The sequence below is a fragment of the Nyctibius grandis genome, chromosome W (assembly GCF_013368605.1).
Source record: "Nyctibius grandis isolate bNycGra1 chromosome W, bNycGra1.pri, whole genome shotgun sequence".
Taxonomy (NCBI): domain Eukaryota; kingdom Metazoa; phylum Chordata; class Aves; order Nyctibiiformes; family Nyctibiidae; genus Nyctibius; species Nyctibius grandis.
The window spans coordinates 23,804,932-23,823,421 of record NC_090694.1 but is presented as its reverse complement, the minus strand read 5'-3'; the positions used below and the strand labels follow the sequence as shown (position 1 = coordinate 23,823,421).

The window sequence follows — 18,490 nt, the reverse complement described above, 5'->3', positions numbered from 1 at the left end:
ATGTGGAGGTGGAATCTAGATCCGGAGATCCGACAGAGAGTAGCAGAAGACAGCAGGGCAATCAGGGATGCAGCAGGAAATAGTTGGTTCAACAAAATCCTGCAAGAATTAGGTGGATTGTCTCTAAAAGGATGGTTAGCCGCATTGTTAGAGGGAATAGTTTATGTAGTTGTGATTATAGTTATCATAGGGATCTGCGTGGGTTGTGCTGAGACAATCATTGAGAAGAGTATATGGAAATAATGAGATAATAAATCTAACTACTTCCAAAGCGGGGAATTGGTACCGGATGGTTTAGCAATGGTTTAACAAGAGTAGGCCTCAGAGTAGGCTCTAAAAGGCCTGATCTGTGTTACCTTTACACAGAATCAGCTTTCCTGTCAGTAATTTTCCTTTCAGCTGGAATAACAGAGAATAACAGTGTGTTCTGAAGCAAACCGCATGTTTTGTAGATAGAGTCTGCTTATGGGAATATTTATAATAGGCATTATCCTACTTGTGTTACCCTGTTTGTTTGCATGTTTGCAGAAAACTGTGCAACGAATGGTCAATACAGCCTTTTTGGCACAACAACAGAGAGCAGGATTTATGGGTAACCAAGGCTGGGATTCTCTGACCGGGCTCTGCGAGACGCAGGGAACCAGGTTGAAGTAAGAAACAAAGACAAAAAGGACAGGACAGGACATAGCTCGTTCAAAAACAAAAAGGGGGATTTGTGGGGTTCCCACGAGACAATGGTGGGAACGAGGTACTGAACGAGCTATGTCCAGGCATGTCCAGGGGGTGGTAATGGGGTGGTGATGAACTAGCCAATCATAATACAGAACAAGGGCCTTAGCTATGAGACCAACAAGATATGGGGGAAGTTGAGGACCTTGGCTATGAGAAAAATAAGATATAGGGAAGTTGAAAAATAAGAAAGAATGCAGCACCTGCAAGATATAACTTTTTAGCATAAGCCAATCAGAACTAATATAGAGGTGTGTGAACAAAGCATACTAACCAATCATAATAGAAAGGGCATGTACACAGAGTGTGTACAAAAATAGAATAGTATAAATGTACCCTCAATAGAATAGTATAAATGTACCCTCAGATACGTAAATAAACGAGATCTGCTTAATGATCATATTGGTCTGCGTGCATTTACTCCGTGCCCTCTCAACAACAATCAGGATGCACAAACAGGTTTCACACAAGATCCTAGTTACCAAGCAATTTTCCACACAGAATTCGGATGCACCAGTTACACAATCCAGGCACACAAGCCACAAAGTTCTGATGAAGTTCTGATCTACAAACACAACAAGCCGGGGGTGGGGGGGGTAATAGTCTCAGGGAGGCGGCACGTAAATCTTCACAAGGCTCTGGCTAAACAGGGATTTTCATCACACAACCCCCACCCCAATCATCCCTGAGAGGCACACACAGAAAACCGGAACTCCACACACAAGAACTCCCACCCGGTACATCCCTGAGAGGTGAACACATAATACAGATCAGACCTATCCAGGGTACACAGGAGAAACGAGGCAAAGTTAAAGCAGATTAGAAGCGCAAGCCAAAGTTAAAGCAGGCGAAGGGCGCAAGCTGAAGTTTAAAGCGGGTTGGGGAGTGACACTGTCGCTTTAAGGGATCCTGCCAAGTACGCAAGTCATCTATAATACTTTTCACTCCTCCCCTATCTTCCAGTTTCAGGGGATATTGTTTTATCCTAACAGGCCGTGTTCTCTCTAAGTTTAACAACAATCCATTCTGCATTTTTAGCTTTTCCAGGCATTCCTGAGGCCCACACTCCTGGATATACCTGGTTCTTTATTTCGTGTATAATTTCTTCCTTAATTTGGGGTTCAGTGAGAGCCAAACAAAATTTCAATGTGATTCTTTTCTGGTACTTTAAACTCAATCTCTCCATTTTTTAATTTTATTTCAGCATTCAATTGTTCTAACAAGTCTCTTCCCAAAAGTGGTCTAGGAGCATCAGGCAGGTAGAGAAATTTATGAATTCCTACACTTTTTCCAATTTTGAATTCTAATGGTTTCAAAAGAAAGCTTTCTCAACCTGCCCAGTTGCTCCCACAATGTTAACATTTTGTTTGCTTATTGACAATAAGGTCTGATTCAGTACTGAAAAAGGTGGCACCTGTATCTACTAGGAATTCTACAGTTTTCTCTCCTTTTCCAAGCTGCATTTTTACCAAGGGTTCTGCTAGGGAAGATTCCCCTGGTTCCAGTCAGTCAGCTCCTATATCAGTAACCATTACTGATTTCAGTTTCGGACAATCCTTTTCCAATGCCCCATCTGCTTTCAATACACACACTGATCTTTCAGAAGGGGTTGATTTCCCCTCGGTGGGGCACTTGCACTTCGTCTCACAGCGTTAGTGTTATTTCCCGGTAAGTTCCAGAGGGTCTCTGCCCCCCTCCCCGTGGTGCGCAGAGCAGCCGCTGCAGCACCGGCAGCCGCTCCGCCCGTCACTCCCCCTCCGAGTCTCCCTATTCCGATACGCCTGTCATGCAGTCTCCAGCAACCTCTCTAAATCTCTCGCAGCCATTCCTTGCACTTTCTGCAGCTTTCTCCTAATATCATCTGCCGATTGTCCCAAAAACAGAGATCCACTGTTCCCGGCAGAATTCCAGCCAGAATCAGAGCCTGCACCTGGGCTCTGGCCACTTTCACAAACCCCGCATTCCCCGCAGTATCCAACATTGCATCCACATCCTCCCAGTCAGGCTCCTGGGTTTTCACAATTAGTTCAGATCCTTTCGCAACCTTTTCAGGATCATCCCGATAATTCCCAGCAGCATCTCCTTCTCTATCTAGTCTTTCATTCTGTGCACCAACCCTTAAACACTTTTGTACAATACTACAAGCCAAGCAACATCCTTTTAACCTCCCATTTTGCTTGCTTTTTTTTTTTTTTTTTCCCCTATCACCAGGACCATAGGGTCCTGGGGTGCTAAATTAATTCCACATTCCTTTTGCCACTCTGGGTGATTCCACAGAGTAAAGAACATATCTGCATAACCCACTTCATCCCATTTTCTTTGGCTTCTTAAAAATAACATAAGTTGTAACAAAGCATTGTAATCTAAAGTTCCATTAACAGGCCATTTTTCTCCGTCATATAACTTGTATAAAGGCCACCACTGATTATAATATTTTATCAGAGTCTTACGACTCGCGCTTCCTCCAGGTGGTCCCCCAATATCTTTCCAGTGAGTCAGAATGCAGCCCAAAGGGCTCTTTTTCAAAACTCCACCCTGTTGGTTTCCCATTCAAAAATTTATAACACACAAAGACAGGGACTGGGGCCCAAACACTTACACACACAGAGACAACGATTAACAATTACTATAGACAGTATTTCAGGTTCCCACATTTATCAATCACTTTGTCCTTCTCCGGCTGTTTCCCTCGCGGGATAACAGAACCGCGGATCTGGACTCCGCACTCGCTTCGTACGTATTTGTACGTCTCACTCACACAATCATACAAATTCAGATACAAAGTCAAGTTACAATAAACAAATTTTTCTCCGAACATTCACTCGCCCCCCCGCCAAAACCTCGGGGAGACCAACAAAGGTACAGAGATCACAAAGTTAACAACAGCAGCTGCTACTCCCCAGATGACAAATGTCGACACAGGTTATTCAAAGATTTTCAAATACGCGTATACCAAACATATACGTATTACTACGCATATGTAACCAAATGCCACCCGGCGGGGTTCTCACGAACCGCGACTTATGAGTAGCCCCAAATACAAATGCACAAACAAACGATCGCACTAACCAGAAGATTAATACGAATCGTACATGCAAATGTCAAAATCAAATACAAATGCACAAACAAACGATTGCACTAACCGGATGATTAATACAAATCGTACATGCAGATGTATGCCACCCGGCGGGGTTCTCACGAACCGCGACTTATGAGTAGCTCCAAATGACCGGTCCCCAAAACAGAAACAAAAAACAAAACAAAACAAAACAAACACAGAAAGAATGCCTTTTCTTACCAGTGGTCCTTGTCTGTCCCCGCACGGATCGGCTGAATCGGAGAGTCCCTCCAGAGAAGTCTCCAGGGCCGGCCAAGGGAGTCTCCGACCCAGGGGTCCCGCAGCCGGACAGAGAGTCTCCTGGCTGGCTCGCCAAAACTGATACAAAAATCGGAGATCTCCAAACCCCCTTGCTTTCTAACTTTCCTCACCGAAGTGGGAAGCTAGGTGCGGCTGGGTAAGGAGTCCGAAAGAAAACTCAATACCAGAGTGTGTTATTAAGCAGGCATTCTTTATTGCAGCGCTGGGCAGCACTGGGGATTATCCACCATGAGTGCTCCACCGGTTTGGTAAATTTTCAGAGACTATATACCATAAAGTTATACATAGTCATAGGATTTCCGAGAACTCATTTACATAGCCAAGAGATATGCAAATGTCCATTCACATGCACAGTCGTCATCGGGGGGGTCTTCAGATGAAGGCCGGTGGATCAGGTAGGCCACATCCTTTGAGGTTGCAAATTCCCTTATCTCTGTCTTCCTGTGCATCCGCTCATCCCAAGGCCCAGCCATCTGAAGTGAGACTATCCTGGAGCCTCCTTATCTTACAGCCATTACCACTCTTCAAATTGTAAAAGCTTCCCTTTGTTTTGTATATCTATGTTAATCGAGTGTCTAAGGTATTTTCAACATCCCTTGCTCTGGGGACCCCAACTGTTTCAAAATGCAGACGCTGAAAGTACAGGGACCACGCAAGCGACGTAGAACAGTCAACCTGACACCCAGCATTACTTGGGGAATGCTGAAATGACTGGATGAGCACGCAAGTAGCATGCTGCGAGGGGTCTTGGGTGGTCTTTGGTGGCCGTGGTTCCCCCATAGTTGTGCTGTCTGCTGTGTGACCTCGCTTCCGTGCAAGCGTGGTTAAGGCATTTCTGTTGACACATGCAGGTGGCTCTGAGGAGAAGATACTGTTTTGATTCTCACAGCAGTTATCTCTTCTAGAGCATGTGAATCAAGTAAATTTGGACACTACGGGGATGTTGTTCAGAGTCTTGTTTATCTTTGGCCCTTCTTTGTAATTAGTGATGCTACAGCATTATTGTATAGATATCTATGTTTATTCCTTTTTCTATATGTATTTATTGCGTGCCTCTGTACATTACTCTGCTCTATACCCCGCAAGCCAAATGTGCACGTCCAGCTTTGCACTCCCCAGGAGAAGCAGTCTCTTGAGCGAGGGGGTAGAATGTGGGAATATAACGGAAGATTGGCGAGGAGGATTGTAAACACGCTCAAGTGACTTGCACCTGGGGTGTCAAAAAAACACGTATATCATACTACTAACTGTTATTTAGTCTTGTGTGCTGGACAAGTAGAGCATCTGCATTCAGATAACATAGGCCTGTGATAAGACTCAAAGGCACCTAATTGTTTATGCCTGAGATTCCTGCCCTGCTGTGAGAAAGATCAAAGCACAGTGGAAAAATGCCACCTGCAAGAAATCCCTAATATACAGGTGAAGGCAGCAGGCCCGGAATCTCTCTCACTCTCTCTCTAGCAGGAACTGAACTCCGTGGTGGCTGCGTCCCTGCTTGTGTGCCTTTGCCCCGGGTGCTGCTTCAGAGATCTCTCGGTTTGCGAGTTCTTCACTTTACCTGGTCTGCAATCAGAGGACTCTGAAAAGCCGAAGCCCACATCATGACCACCCTTGTCATCGAATAAACAAAAAAGGGGGAAATGTGGAAGACCCTCAGCCTGCAAACAGCTGTGCTTTACTTGGGGAGCATAAGATTTGCTTGGGAACACTGCACTGAGAATAGTTTTTGCTTGCTTCTAAGATAAAGGAGCCAAGACCAGTTCACAGGGCCTTTTGAGGCATGAAAGAAGTAAACATGTGTTGAAGGTCAGTTCTGAACACAGAGCTGAAAACAGGGAATGGTTGTTGATGTTTTGAGCCCAGGACACTGTGGCTCTTCCCAGGATGGGTGATGAGTGCTTAGCGTGTGAATGTTGATGTTATCTTGAACTGCCTAGTCTGGCTCCTGCATTGTAGCAGTTAAATAGGGTAGTAGCATAACAATAAAAGGCCTTAGGCCTTTCGGCTTGAGGCCCTTGCATCCTCGATCTCAGAGTCTGTGCCTTCCTTGCCGCCCACCGCAGCTGCCTATTCCTTTTGTGTGGGACTGCGGCAGCTGCATGAGCCAGCACTTGGGGCACACCAGGTCCTTTCCTTCTACAGGATCAAAAGTCCTACTCCCCGCCGCAGATGCCCTGGGCTTCCCAGGCTGGGGCTCTGAGAAGTTGCCAGTTCCTCTCTGGTTCTGAATTTCCCTGGGGTTTCCTCACTGGTCACACTCCAGACCGTCTCAGGTTCCTCCGGTCATGCTCCCTTCTAATCCTTCCTGCCAGCATCTTCAGGCAATCTTCAAAATATTTGCTAAGGGAAATCATGACTCCTGTTTTTTTATGTTTTTTGGGTACTTTTATTCATTTTTTTTTGAAGGATTTGCTGTTTGCTCAGATCCCCATGACTGGCCGAGTCAGGAATAGGGAGAGGAGAGTCACACAAAGATGCCTCCAACGACATGCTTCGCATGAGTAGCAGAGCTCAGAACTGCTACTAACGTACTTCAGAAATACAAGTTAAAAATAAAGCCTTTTTTCCAGCCGTGTGCCGCAGCCAGTACCTGCCAGCCAGCACCTCATGTCTGGGTGCAAAGCCTCAGCTATGCGCTTTCCCCCGAGAAAGCAGCCTCACATCTTGGCTTTCTCACCTTCGTGATTAATTTGTATTCGTGCTGCTACTAAGTTCTGCAGCCTAAGAGTCCTGCAGATGTTTCATCGTGCAGCTGTAAGCGGCATTGACTATCACCATTCTTTGGGATTATCTGTCATAAAGCCAGTGTTTCTGTTGCGGCCGTGTATCTCCCCATGGAATTGCTCGTCAGCAAGACGCAAGCTCCTAGTGTTGGTGCATCATTTGGAGGTGAGTAATTCTTAATGTTTCATCAAGCTTCATGTGAAGGCTGAAAAATTTTGAGTTGGAACCCAGGAGTAGCTGGTCAGCTTTCAAATATTAGGAGCTGAAAAGAGATCTGCAAACTTTCTGAATGAAGAAAGATGGTGGCTGATGGGACAGGTCTATGTTTGGCCTTGGCTGGTGGGTGTCAGCTGTGTGCACGGGTCGTGTGTGGTCGTTGTGGTTTAAATGTAGAAGTGTAAAGATCAGAGTCCTTCCCCAACCACGTCTGAGCCATGCGCCATCAGACAAACGCTCTTTTTTACCCCCAACCCACACAGCAGGAGAGAAGATCAGCTGCTCTCCTCTCTCCATGCCCACGGGCGAGTAGAGAAGATGTTTTTCTCCTTTCTTTTCTTTCAGCCTTGAAAGAGCAAAGAGTAACCACAAAAAGGGAACACAGCATGAATAATCCCAGCATGAGAGGATCATCATGAACATGGACAGTGTGTCTTAGGGCTGCCCCACCAGCAGATTTACACAGTTTGCTGGATCCAACCATTAAAACTGCAGTTATTTCTGAAAAGCTGCCTGTGGTCCTTCCCTGCCTCCCTGCCCCAAGAGCTGACCTGCCAGTGCTCTCCTCAGCAAACTACTTCTCCTCCCTGCGTGCTCCAGGTTCCACCGAGAAGACTCTGTCCTCCTTCCCAGGCTTGCTGGTACCCAGTGCTTCCAGTATTCCTGTCCCTCTAGAGCTATTGGTTTAACTCCTGTGCTGGACACAGCCTCGGAGCCTCAGCTGGTTTTAGGTGCCAGCCTTTCACTGCTGCCACTGGAACCCAGAGACCAAAACATCTTTGAATTGCTTTAGCCGTATCTTTTAACTACAATGAAATATCACAGAAGACCTAACCAGGCATCTTGCAGGGTTTCATCACCTACGTCCTACCTGGCTGTCCTCGGTCACCAGGTCAGCAAGTGGCGTAAGACCGGTGGCATGGTCAAAATTCCCCTCCAAATCAGGGTCGATGGAGCAGAGTGGAGCGTGGGGCTTGAAATCGCTGCAGTCACAGCTTCGGGGTCGGTGCAGCATTATCTATAGTACCTGCTCAGCAGAGTACTGAAGTATGGTAGAAAACAAAATTCTACGTCTAGCACGATGGCAAGGTCTAAACTGCAAACCCTCGCACGTGAACGCTCCGGTGAATACAGCTGCCATGGTGGGTGCTCTGCTGATGTGGGATGGAGAGCCAGGTAGAGTCCTTGCCTTCCTGATTAAACTCCAGGTGGGAACAATTTCCCTACTGTAAAAAATGAGAAAATGTGAATATTTGTTGCTGGGAAACACATTTTTTCACGACTGGGACAAGAACTGAGTGTGTAACCCAGCTAGAGTATTTAAAGAGGAACAGAAAGTATTTGAGTTCCGAGTTTTTCAAACTTCACTTTTCGCTAATTTTGTGATCTCTGTAAAATATTATTTCAGTGGTTTTAGCTAAAAAGCTATCTCTGCTGACTGTAAACTTGCCTTCCCGTTATCTTTACATGAGTATTTTCAAGAGATCCAAACCACTCTGAGAAATTACGCAGTGCTTTTATAAATCGATGGTTCTCAAACGAGCTTTGTGTGATGGGCTTTACCCTAGATAACTTAAAACATGTTTCCAGCTGTCTCAGAGCTGTTTGCAGCAGGGGTTTTGGGAGGGAGGCGAGGTGCTGGCAGGCTGAGAAAGGGGGAATATAGGCTCTATTTTAAAAAAAAAAAAAAAAAAGGAAAGGGCTTGGAAATTACAAGCCAATTAACTTCAGTTCCTGAAAAACAACATCAAAGAGACCGTGGAATAAGTAATTGGGAAATCATTCGTAAGCAGCTAGAAGAAAATACGGAGATGAATAAAAGCCAGTGTAGATTTGTCAAGGAGAAATGGTTTCACTTTAATCTCATTTCCTTCTGTGATGGGTAACAGGCCTTGTGGGGAAAGAAGCAATAAATATCATATGATAAGGCTTTTAACACCCTCTCGCACCCCACGGCAGCTTCATCCCCGCTGCCCATCGGGAGCAATCCCCGGCCCGGGGACAGTCACCCACGGTTCCCTGTTACCTGGGTTTCTGCACCCACCTCTCGTGGGTTTTAATTTCAGTAATAACCCGGTGGAGAGAACAGAGAATTTAAATCTGGAGAGCATGTGGAGGTGGTGAGGGATAGAACTGGAGTAGGGATGGAGTTTCCAAATGACCTTGAGGATTTGGAGGAAAGGGATGAAAAATGGGATGTGGCGCAGGAAGGACAAGGGCAGGGTCGCCCACAATGGCAGGAATATCAGGAGAAGCAGATGGGGAACAGCTGGCTCAGAAGCGGTTCCTTTGGCAGAAATCGATCTGGAGCAGTAGATGATCACAAGCTGGAAGTGAGTCAGCGACGCCACGGCACTGGAGGAGAAGCCAGAAGGCTCCGACGTCCTCATCAGCACAGATAAACCCTCGGGGAACACGCTCCCTGCTTTTAGGCACTTCAAGAAAAATGGGGCTCAATGGGAGAGAATCAGATCTGGAAAATACCTGAGCTGACAAGTTATTTAGTCTAGCAGGAAGAAAACTAAAAAGAAAGATTTTCAGATACATGGTCTGATGTGGAGACAGGAATTTTTGTCTTTACATGGTTGATGCTTGGTGGACAAGGCAAAATGTAAAGATGCTTTTCCTACCAAATGTTAACGGCTTCCAGTGCAAACCGTTGAGCTTACGTGTTGCAAAACATGCAATAAATAAATCAGTGGGATACCTGTTGTTTTCCCAACATATTTCCTAAACCAAATTCAGACTTAAACTCACCCAATTCATCCAGGGCAAAAGGTCCCAAGGCAGCGAGCAGCTCTGGAAACCGAGCTTCTTTTTAAGCTAACTTTCTGTTATCGTGTTAGATACTTTTAATTTCCTTTTTTCTCCACTCCTTTCCAACATTGACTGTGAAATTTCCAGCTTACTGCTTTTTAAAAAATCCCATGTTCAACAGGAATCTCTTGATTTTCAGACTAATTTGGTGGAGAATGGTGCAGAATATCATAACCGGGGCTGTCGGAGATGGTTGGGATACATCTCCACAGGCACATCCTTGTTCTGGCAAGTTACTTTCGAGGCCAACTTTAATAAAAAATGAGCTGTCGTTGATTTTAATAACATTTTGCTTTGAGAGAAACAGCGTACAGCTGGTAACATTTTGATTAACATCTCTATTTCATTCTCATTGTGAAACTACCTTTATTTTATTTTTAAATAAAATAAAGAAGTAACAAGCAACAGAAATGGAAACAATATTTTGGTATTAAAGAAAGTTGGGGGTTGATTGAAATGGTGGTTTCTTTGGGTTTTTTTATTATTCCTTTAGATTTCATTTCAAATGAAACTTCAGGATTTGCCCTTTAATTCTAACTTAAAGCATTTCCCCCAGATTACCAGTCATTCCCATAAAATTCTGAAGAGAAATGGTTTCCAGGCAATTTCCTTGCTTTATTAACACCTCAGCCTGTCACGCTGCAAGGAAAAGTGAAAATGCTGACTTTTAAAAATTAAATACTCCATAATTATGCACTCTTTTAATATTTGTTGCCGTAATAGAAATTATCCTGACAGAGACAGGCTTGCTGGCAGGAGGAGCTCTGTCAGCAGTCATTGGGCTCTGACTTTGCGCTGATCTTTACTCTTAAAGGAATTTCATTGCGGAGATGGGCTTCACCCTGCTTTCTGCGTGGGGATTTTTGTGATTTCAGCACCCGGCACAGACCCTAGGGCTGCCTTTCAAAGCCGCAGTGGCTTTGCCTGGCTTAAATTCACAGGCTGCGGGCAGAGACTGTCTGTGATCTCCCTTTCCGTGATTTCCCACTGGAAAGCTCGCTCAGCACAACCCCTCTGAAATCCGTAACTCCCGAAGGAAACTGGCTCATCTATTTTTGCTGGGAAGGGGCAAAGATGGGAAACTTGTTATCGCTGCATCCTGCATCCGAGAGGAGAGTTGGGTTCAGCTCAGTTAGGTTTTGCAAAGCAAACCTCTGGCTGCTGGCCCTACACCTTCGGCTTGTTTTCAAAAGCACAAGGCTCGACTGATGGCAATAAAGCGATGTTTTCATGCCCTTTGCATTCACCAAATTCAAATTCGTCTCCCTGTGGCTGCTCAGCCTCACATTTCAGTGGTTAGGACGTGCTGTTGAGCATCCAAACCCGCGTTGTAGCTGTATTCCCGCTGTTCATGGTGCGTGTGGTTGGGAAGATCGGCATGAGACGGTGCCAAACCAGAAGGGTTGAGAAGTGTTGGATGAAGGGAGACGCTCAGCTGTGGGTTAACAATCCTGGAAGGCAGATTGGGTGGAAACCTTTTAGCCACAGTGATACCAGACAGTTTAGTAAAAGTAGGCCTCAGTGTAGGCCCTAAAAGGCCTACTCTGTGTCACCTTTAGACAGAATCAACTTTCCTTTCAGTAATTTTCCTTTCAGCTAAAATAACTGCACTTTCTGAAGCTAACGGCATGTTTTGCAGACAGGGTCCGCTTCTGGGACTAATAACGCTTAAAGTTACAGCTATCACTGACTCTTGCTTGCACTTAGTCTTAGAGAATCCAAGGTCTCTGTTAAATTCCTCACTAATTACAAAGAAGGGCCAAAGATAAACAAGACTGCGAACAACATCTTTGTAGTGTCTTAAATGACTTGATTCACAGCTCTGGTGCCAGGAGCAGAGATAAATCCTATAAGGACCAGAACAGGATCTTTTCCTTGGAGCCACCTGCATGTGTCAGCAGAAAGGCACCAACCATGCTCGCGCAGAAGCAGGGTCATACAGTGGACAGCATCACTATGGGGGAATTATGACCTCCAGAGACCCCTTCCCCAATTTAGTACACATGCACAAAGACAATTACATAATGTATTAGCATATGCATAAGGTTTCTTGGAATAGGTGGGCTTTTCTTGGGAATTATATGAATATTCACTTTTCTATAATGTATATAATGAGTGTGCTTTTGTCCCTCGGTGTGCATGTTAGGAGGAGAGATCCCCCATGCACCCAGCGCTGCAATAAACCAATGTCGGCTTTCTAAACTATCATTTGGTTTGGAGAGTTTTCTTGGTTACTATTTTCCGCTAACAGCAGTGCGAGCTTTTCACAAAATCTCCGTTTAACCGAGATTGAAAGTTGCAGAAGTTAAAAAAAAAATAAAAATAAACCACGCCAGAGTCAACGCTAATTTGCTTTGACATTTGTTCCCGGCTCTTTTCAACCTCCTGCTTGGGAAACTGCTTTGTTGGCTACGGGGAAACAACTGCCCGCCTTTGCCGGGCGTGGGAAGGGACGGGGCGGGCTCCGGGGGCGGCTCTGGGGGCAGCCCCGGACGGGACCCAAAGCCGGTCCCGGCTCAGCCGCCCTAGAGCTTCTTCCTCCACCCCACGACATGGACTGTGGCGTGATCACCTCCAAAACCGTGCTGCTGCTGCTGAGCCTCGCCTTCTGGGTATCGCGATAGGGTGCTGGAGCCTCGGGGTGCGGGTCGGGGGGGGAGACCCCGAAGCCGGGGGTTGCGGTCCCAGGTGTTGGGTGCAATAAAGGGCTCTGGGAGAGTGAGACGGTGCTGTGGGACATGGCCACGTTCTGGTTAAGCGGAGTTTCCAGAGTTAATCTGGCGTTTAGTTTAGGGCGTGTGACTCGTGTGTGCAGGTAACTCTCATGCGTTTCTATAGCAAACCCTACGTATATATTTTTAAAGAACAAGAAGTTTTGCTTTTTTAAATTTCTGAGGAAAAAAATGGTGCTGGAGTTTGGGTTTTTTTTTGGCACAGTGTTTTTAATGTTGTAGCTTTTTTTAGTCGTTTTTTTAAAGGTGTGTCGTTAAAGTAATCTACAAGCTGATTTTGTGACTGGAAACAAAGGGGGCTGTTTGGCTGCAGTGGGGTGAGGGCATTACACGGGGGCTGCCCTCCCAGTTTGGGCCGAGGAGTATTTGGGGGAGGAAAACGGCGGAGAACTTCATTCCAACTATGTTTTGCTACAATTACGCCTTCCCAAATTGCTTCCTCAATAATTACTTACAAGCGAGCAAAAAAACCAAGGGTGGGGCTGTGTACTTTTTAGCCTAACCCCTGTTGGTTTGGGGTCTCTGCGGCTGGTGGCACAGCTGCCTCGTGACAGCGGGGCCTGCGTGGGGAAGTTTGTGTAACACCCCCCCCCCCCTTGTCATCAGCCAGGGACTTGTGCGCTGCTCTTAAAGAAGGGGCCCAGGTAAACCTCTTGTGTGTATCGGTAGCATGATTTGGGCGTTCACATCTGCTTTGTAGTGCTTGAGTATGTTCAAAGTAGTGTCTTACACAGGATGCTTTCAACGTGCCGGTGACAGCCCGGGTTAGGGCTCAGCACAGCAGCACCCCTCTGCTCTGCTCTTCTCTACTTTTTCTAAAGCAAGGAAGAATTGAAGAGAAGAACCAGAGATTTCCCAAAGAGAGAAGCTATGTGGGGAAAAAAAAATAATTGAAATACTGCTTGAATTAAACCCTGAGGTCTCATGGGGTGTTGTGCCCTGTTTGGTAAATATGGGACTTGCTGCTGGTTGTAGTGAGGAGCTCGCCCTGTTCCAGTCCTGTGCCTGCTTTGTGGGGGCTCAGCACAATTTATTGGTGCATATGTTCAAGGTGACTGTTATCACCCTCCTGAACAGCGCAGGAGGCCAGGTTTGCTGCTGCGCATTGAGTAATATGATCTCGCCGTGTATGTTTGTCATGGGGTGGTTTTTTGAAACACCCGCAGAGAAACACTGGAGCATCCCACTGTGTGTGTGGAAATCCCCTGAGCGTTAGCTCAGGTGTACCTCACATTAGCATCATTGCTTGGCTTTTTTAAAATCAAACAACAGCCTCCTGTCCTCCTAGAAGTGCCTCTGGTACCTTTTCTTCTGCTGTAGGGGAACTCTAATTGTGATTGAAGCTATTAGGTCAGCTGGCTCCAGGGATGATCAGTAATTATCCTTCTGCATGTCTGCAGCCTCTGAATTTGGGGTGACCCAGACCAGTCCTTTGGGTTTTTTTTTTTTTATCCTACGAAGAGCAATGCAGCCCCAAAGCTTGTGGCATTTCGACGCTGCCGCCACCATTTAAGTGTGGTAATCGCATTCCTGCAGCAGAACTGCGGAACCTGGAATTCAGGTTTTAGGAGGGTGGGGAAGGAGGAACTGACTTTTATGCTCTTTCAGAACATTTCTAACAGTTGGGGCTCTACCAAGTACAAGGTTCTGGATCATTATTAAGACACAAGATTTGCAAAGAGCATTAGATTTCTTCTCTGAGGAGTAATTTGTGCTCAGGTGTTGCATGCTGCAAATCTTGCCCAGCTTGGAAATGATTATGGAAAATAATTCACCACCTGTGTATTCAGCAGCTGGTGCAGTTATGGTGCTTTGACAAAGGTTGTTGCTTAGAAATGTCCTAAAAAGGCAATGAATCTTCTTTTGGATCTCTGATCGTTATTGTTGTGCAGGAGTGAGGAAAGGCAGATTTTCCAGGATGACAAATAGGGGCTTCCTAAATGAGGTGAAAAAGCAACTTCTCTCTTACCCCTCAGGCTCAGCATTGTATCTGCAGGTCATTCTGCTGTGGGGGGTGAGACTGGGGAGGGCTGTAGGTGTGCAGAACCCCCACAAACAATGCATTAATTGAAGCTGTTTTAACTACACGGTTACCAAGGGTGGTGCATCAAGCTGTGGGAGATTTGCCCACCTCCAATTTTGCTTTTTAGCACCTACTAATTAGGTCCAAGTGTGTGGTTATTTTGGTAAGTGGGTGTTGGCCTGCTCTAGGTGAAGATGGGATGCTGGTTTAACTCAGGTCACCTAAAAGAGGGAGAGGAAGGGTCAGAGGAGACTCTGATGTTCTTAGCAATGTCTTGTGAGGGGACTTGGCTGGGTGGGATGTGATGATGCTCCTGGGAGAGGTGAGATGCAGGGGTTTACTTGCTGGTCCAACGAAAGAAACTGGGAATCTTAAAACTAGATGGAAGTTTTGTGCTCTGATATTTCTGTATAATGTGATCTGCACACCCTCCCAGGTTGCTTTTCTTCTAAGCCCCCTTCTTTAATCCCAAAGCCATGCTGCTGAATTCAGCCATTAGCACCTTGTCCCTGCTCATCATCTCCTTCAGCTTTGCTGTCACTAAACAGACCCTTGCTTCCAGAGAGGGTTTGGCATCCACCAGGAATCCTGGGGACTTCATCACTGAAAGGCTACCTTCTGTGTTGCTGCAGTGAAAGTCCTGTTTGCCCAGGTTTCCCACTTGCTTTCTCTCAGAGGCGGGTACATCCCCAGTGTTGCTTTGCTTACCCAACAGTAGAGAGAAGGATAAAGATATGTTATTGCCTGGGTGGTTTTAGCAGGACCAGTGGATTTGAGAGAGCAGAATTGGATCTGTTGACAGCAACAGGACTGTTCGAGGAGAAGCCCAGGAGAGTGATCCCAGTACTGGTCCCTGGCAGGGCGTGCTCTACCTGCAAGTGATGAAGCCAGAGTCAGATTTCCCCAGCTGATCCCTGGCTCCCTTTGCACCCACACGCAGTCAGGGTGCATTTGAGCTGATTACAGGTTGTTCAGGAGCTTCATTGACTCTTCAGAAAACTCAGCTGGGTTCTGCCTTGTCATGGTTTAAAGCTGGGCCGGCTATTAAACCTGTGGCAGATGCTCTCTGTTATCCCCCCCCCTCCCCCCAGAGGGAAAGGGAAAAGGGAGAGAGACTTCTGGGTTGGAAAGTTAAAACAGTTTTAATAAACTATAATAATGAAAAAGAGTATAATAACAACAATAGAAATAATCAAATATATACAAATATATATACAAAACCAAGATTGAGCTCCCCTGAAGTCAGCCACGTCACCACCGGCACTGCAGGGCAGGCTCTGGGAAGGCCCAGGCTGGGCCTAGCGACGGTCGAGAGCTGGATTCAGGAATGCACGGATCGGGATCAGGGGCAGCAGGAAAACAGACGGAGTCCTCCCTGGACACCGGCCATAGCAGAAAAAGAGCGAGACCCTCGTGATCCCCCCGCTTTATACTGAGAATGACGTGTATGGGATGGAATACCCTCGTTGGTCAATTTTGGGTCACCTGCCCTGTCCGCTCCCCCCTGCAGCTGCGACCCCCCCTTCGGCTCTTCACTCGTAAGCCGTGAGGAATTCAGCAGTGACCTTGGTTTCTCTCAAGAACAAGTACAGCAAGAGCCTTTCTGCACAACATCCCTACCGGTGCCTCAGTGATAACTACAAACTTCGAGCGTTATCAGTCCTGGAAGCAGACACTGTCTGCAAAAACATGCAGTTAGTTTCAGAAAGTGCAGTTACCTAGAGGAGACTTAGCTGAAAGTAAAAATCACTGAAAGGAAAATCGGCCTGGTTTAGGCCAAACCAGGACAGCCTCTTTGCTAACAAGAGGTGTGAATTGCAGTTTCTGGGTTGGGATTTGACTCCACGTGGTTGTGAGAGTCATCCATTGACTGGAGAATAGAGAGGGGCTTTGTCTTCTCATCTAGTCCATGTTGAGAATGTCTTAGCACTGCAAAACTCACATGGCTGGTTGTCCCCCATCTCCCTTCTCCACCCTACATCAGGTGGTTTTTACAAATATCTTTGGATTTGTGAGCCAGGAGTTTCCAAGGAGCATGAATCAAATGTGTTTTGAGGTAGTAGTGTCACCTCTGCTTTGAGGAGATACTCGCTCTGGTCTGGGCATCCTGGAGTATTTGTCCATTTGATCTGTACTTAATCTATCTCCTTTGCCCTTGGTGCATCCAAGACTAAAAGCTACTTGTTTTCAACCTTACAGTAGTTTGCTGAGTGATGTGAGAGGGTGCACTGGAAGCTCAAGCAATCACAATATTGCTGTGGTATCACTTTTAAATATTTTTTAGTAATTGGAAGGGATAAACTTATCTGTTAAAAAAAGTTCCTGCATCTATGAATGGTTTGAAATTGCTCATGCCAGTGATGAGTGGTTTGGGAATGCTTGCTCTGAGGTCTCAGTCAGAGACAAATCAGGATAGTTAAAATTAAAAAAGAAATTAAAAAAAAACAATGAGGAGGAGAATTTTTAATTCCTCAATGAGAGTGTGAGTAGCAAAGGTTACTTTGGAGATTATTGGTGCTAGAAACACATTTATTTTTGAGGATGGAGGTATTCTCCAAAGAGTCATTAGAGGTCTGGGTGTCAGCAGCCCTGTGACCTGTTTCTCGCCTTTCCTCCATCTGTTCTTAGGCAAATCCTTAATCCTCCCTGTAGCTGCCTGCTGTGCGTGACAGTGGGGAACATGCAGCTCGGCCGGGTTTTAACGCTCTGCGTGATACTTGACAGGAAGATGGGAGAGCTGTGGAAGCTCTCCTCCCCGCTCCGGGTCAGGGAAATGATGCTGATCAGCCATGGGGTCAGTCTGACTCACAGCAGTGTCCGTGGTGGAAAAAGCTGCTTAACCAAGAGCTTTATTTAGAGGGGCTCCTTGTTTCTGCCCCTCTGATGGAACTGTGGGACTGGCTGGGGTCCCCTGGGACCAACGGGGCGATGAGCTGGGGAGGACTGGGGGACATCTTGATGTGGGGTGAGGAATGTTGGGTGGGAAGCGGAAAGCGGTGGGTTCATTTCTAGTTCTGCTGTGAACTCGTTGCTGAACTGTCCAGGGGGAAAACAGCCACATGAGCCAGAGTGGTCACTGGACGGGGCTGATGCCAGGGATTGGTCCAGGATTTGGGCACTTTGGCGTGATCCAATTGAGCGTGCCTTGAAAGGGCAAAGTTCCTCCTTATTTTAAACTACTCTGCCCAAAATCAGGATGCAGAACTGACCTGACTTTCAGGAAAACATGCTTTGCTGTATGCGTAGGGGCCTCATGGACAAAACTAAAACTAAGATGTCTGTTCTGTGTGGTCAGGAAAGGGGAAGTGTTCAGATAGTGATGCAGATATGGTGTGAGAAACTTTACCCTTTCCTGTGTTCTTCTAGGGAACAACCTTAATCTGGTTGTCCCCAACGGTCCCTGAGGCTGTGACAAGGCTCCTGTTGGATGGCCAGGCTATGGATCTGGCCCTAAACACCTTGGTCTCTTCACAGGTCTCTGTCTGTAACTCTCTGAAACCAGAGGTCTGATGTTGTAGAAGTGCCTCTGATAATTACAGCTGCTGAAGAGGTCCTATTTTGTTACCCCTCTGCAAGAACTTCAGAGCTTGAGGACACTTTATCCAGGGGGAACAGAAAGCGGCTTGCTCTTGTAGTTGATGTATGAACTGGACATTTCCTCCATTTTCCTCAAAAGCGTGGCACCGCCAAGCTGCGTTTGCTTTACCGTGGAGCTGGCAGGATCCCTTTGCGGCAGGAGGATCCCAACCTGTGCCCTTCCTGACAGGAAGGGGCACACACCAGCCATGTGGCCCCACTGCCCTGGCTCTCCCTTGCAGCTGATGACATTTCAGGACAGATTAAAGAGGCATCTGTCCTGTTACCAGCTCT

At 46.4% G+C, this 18,490-nt stretch overlaps 1 protein-coding gene across 1 annotated transcript in view; it reads right to left on the bottom strand.

Moving 5' to 3' along the window:
• Positions 1-16,581, bottom strand: part of LOC137675727 (adenosine 5'-monophosphoramidase HINT2-like) — a 406,008-nt gene extending 389,427 nt beyond the window's left edge. The window contains 2 exon segments of the mRNA XM_068421915.1: positions 15,825-15,886; positions 16,563-16,581. Of these exon segments, the coding sequence (XP_068278016.1) occupies positions 15,825-15,886; positions 16,563-16,581 (81 nt within the window).
• Positions 16,582-18,490: the final 1,909 nt, after the last annotated feature.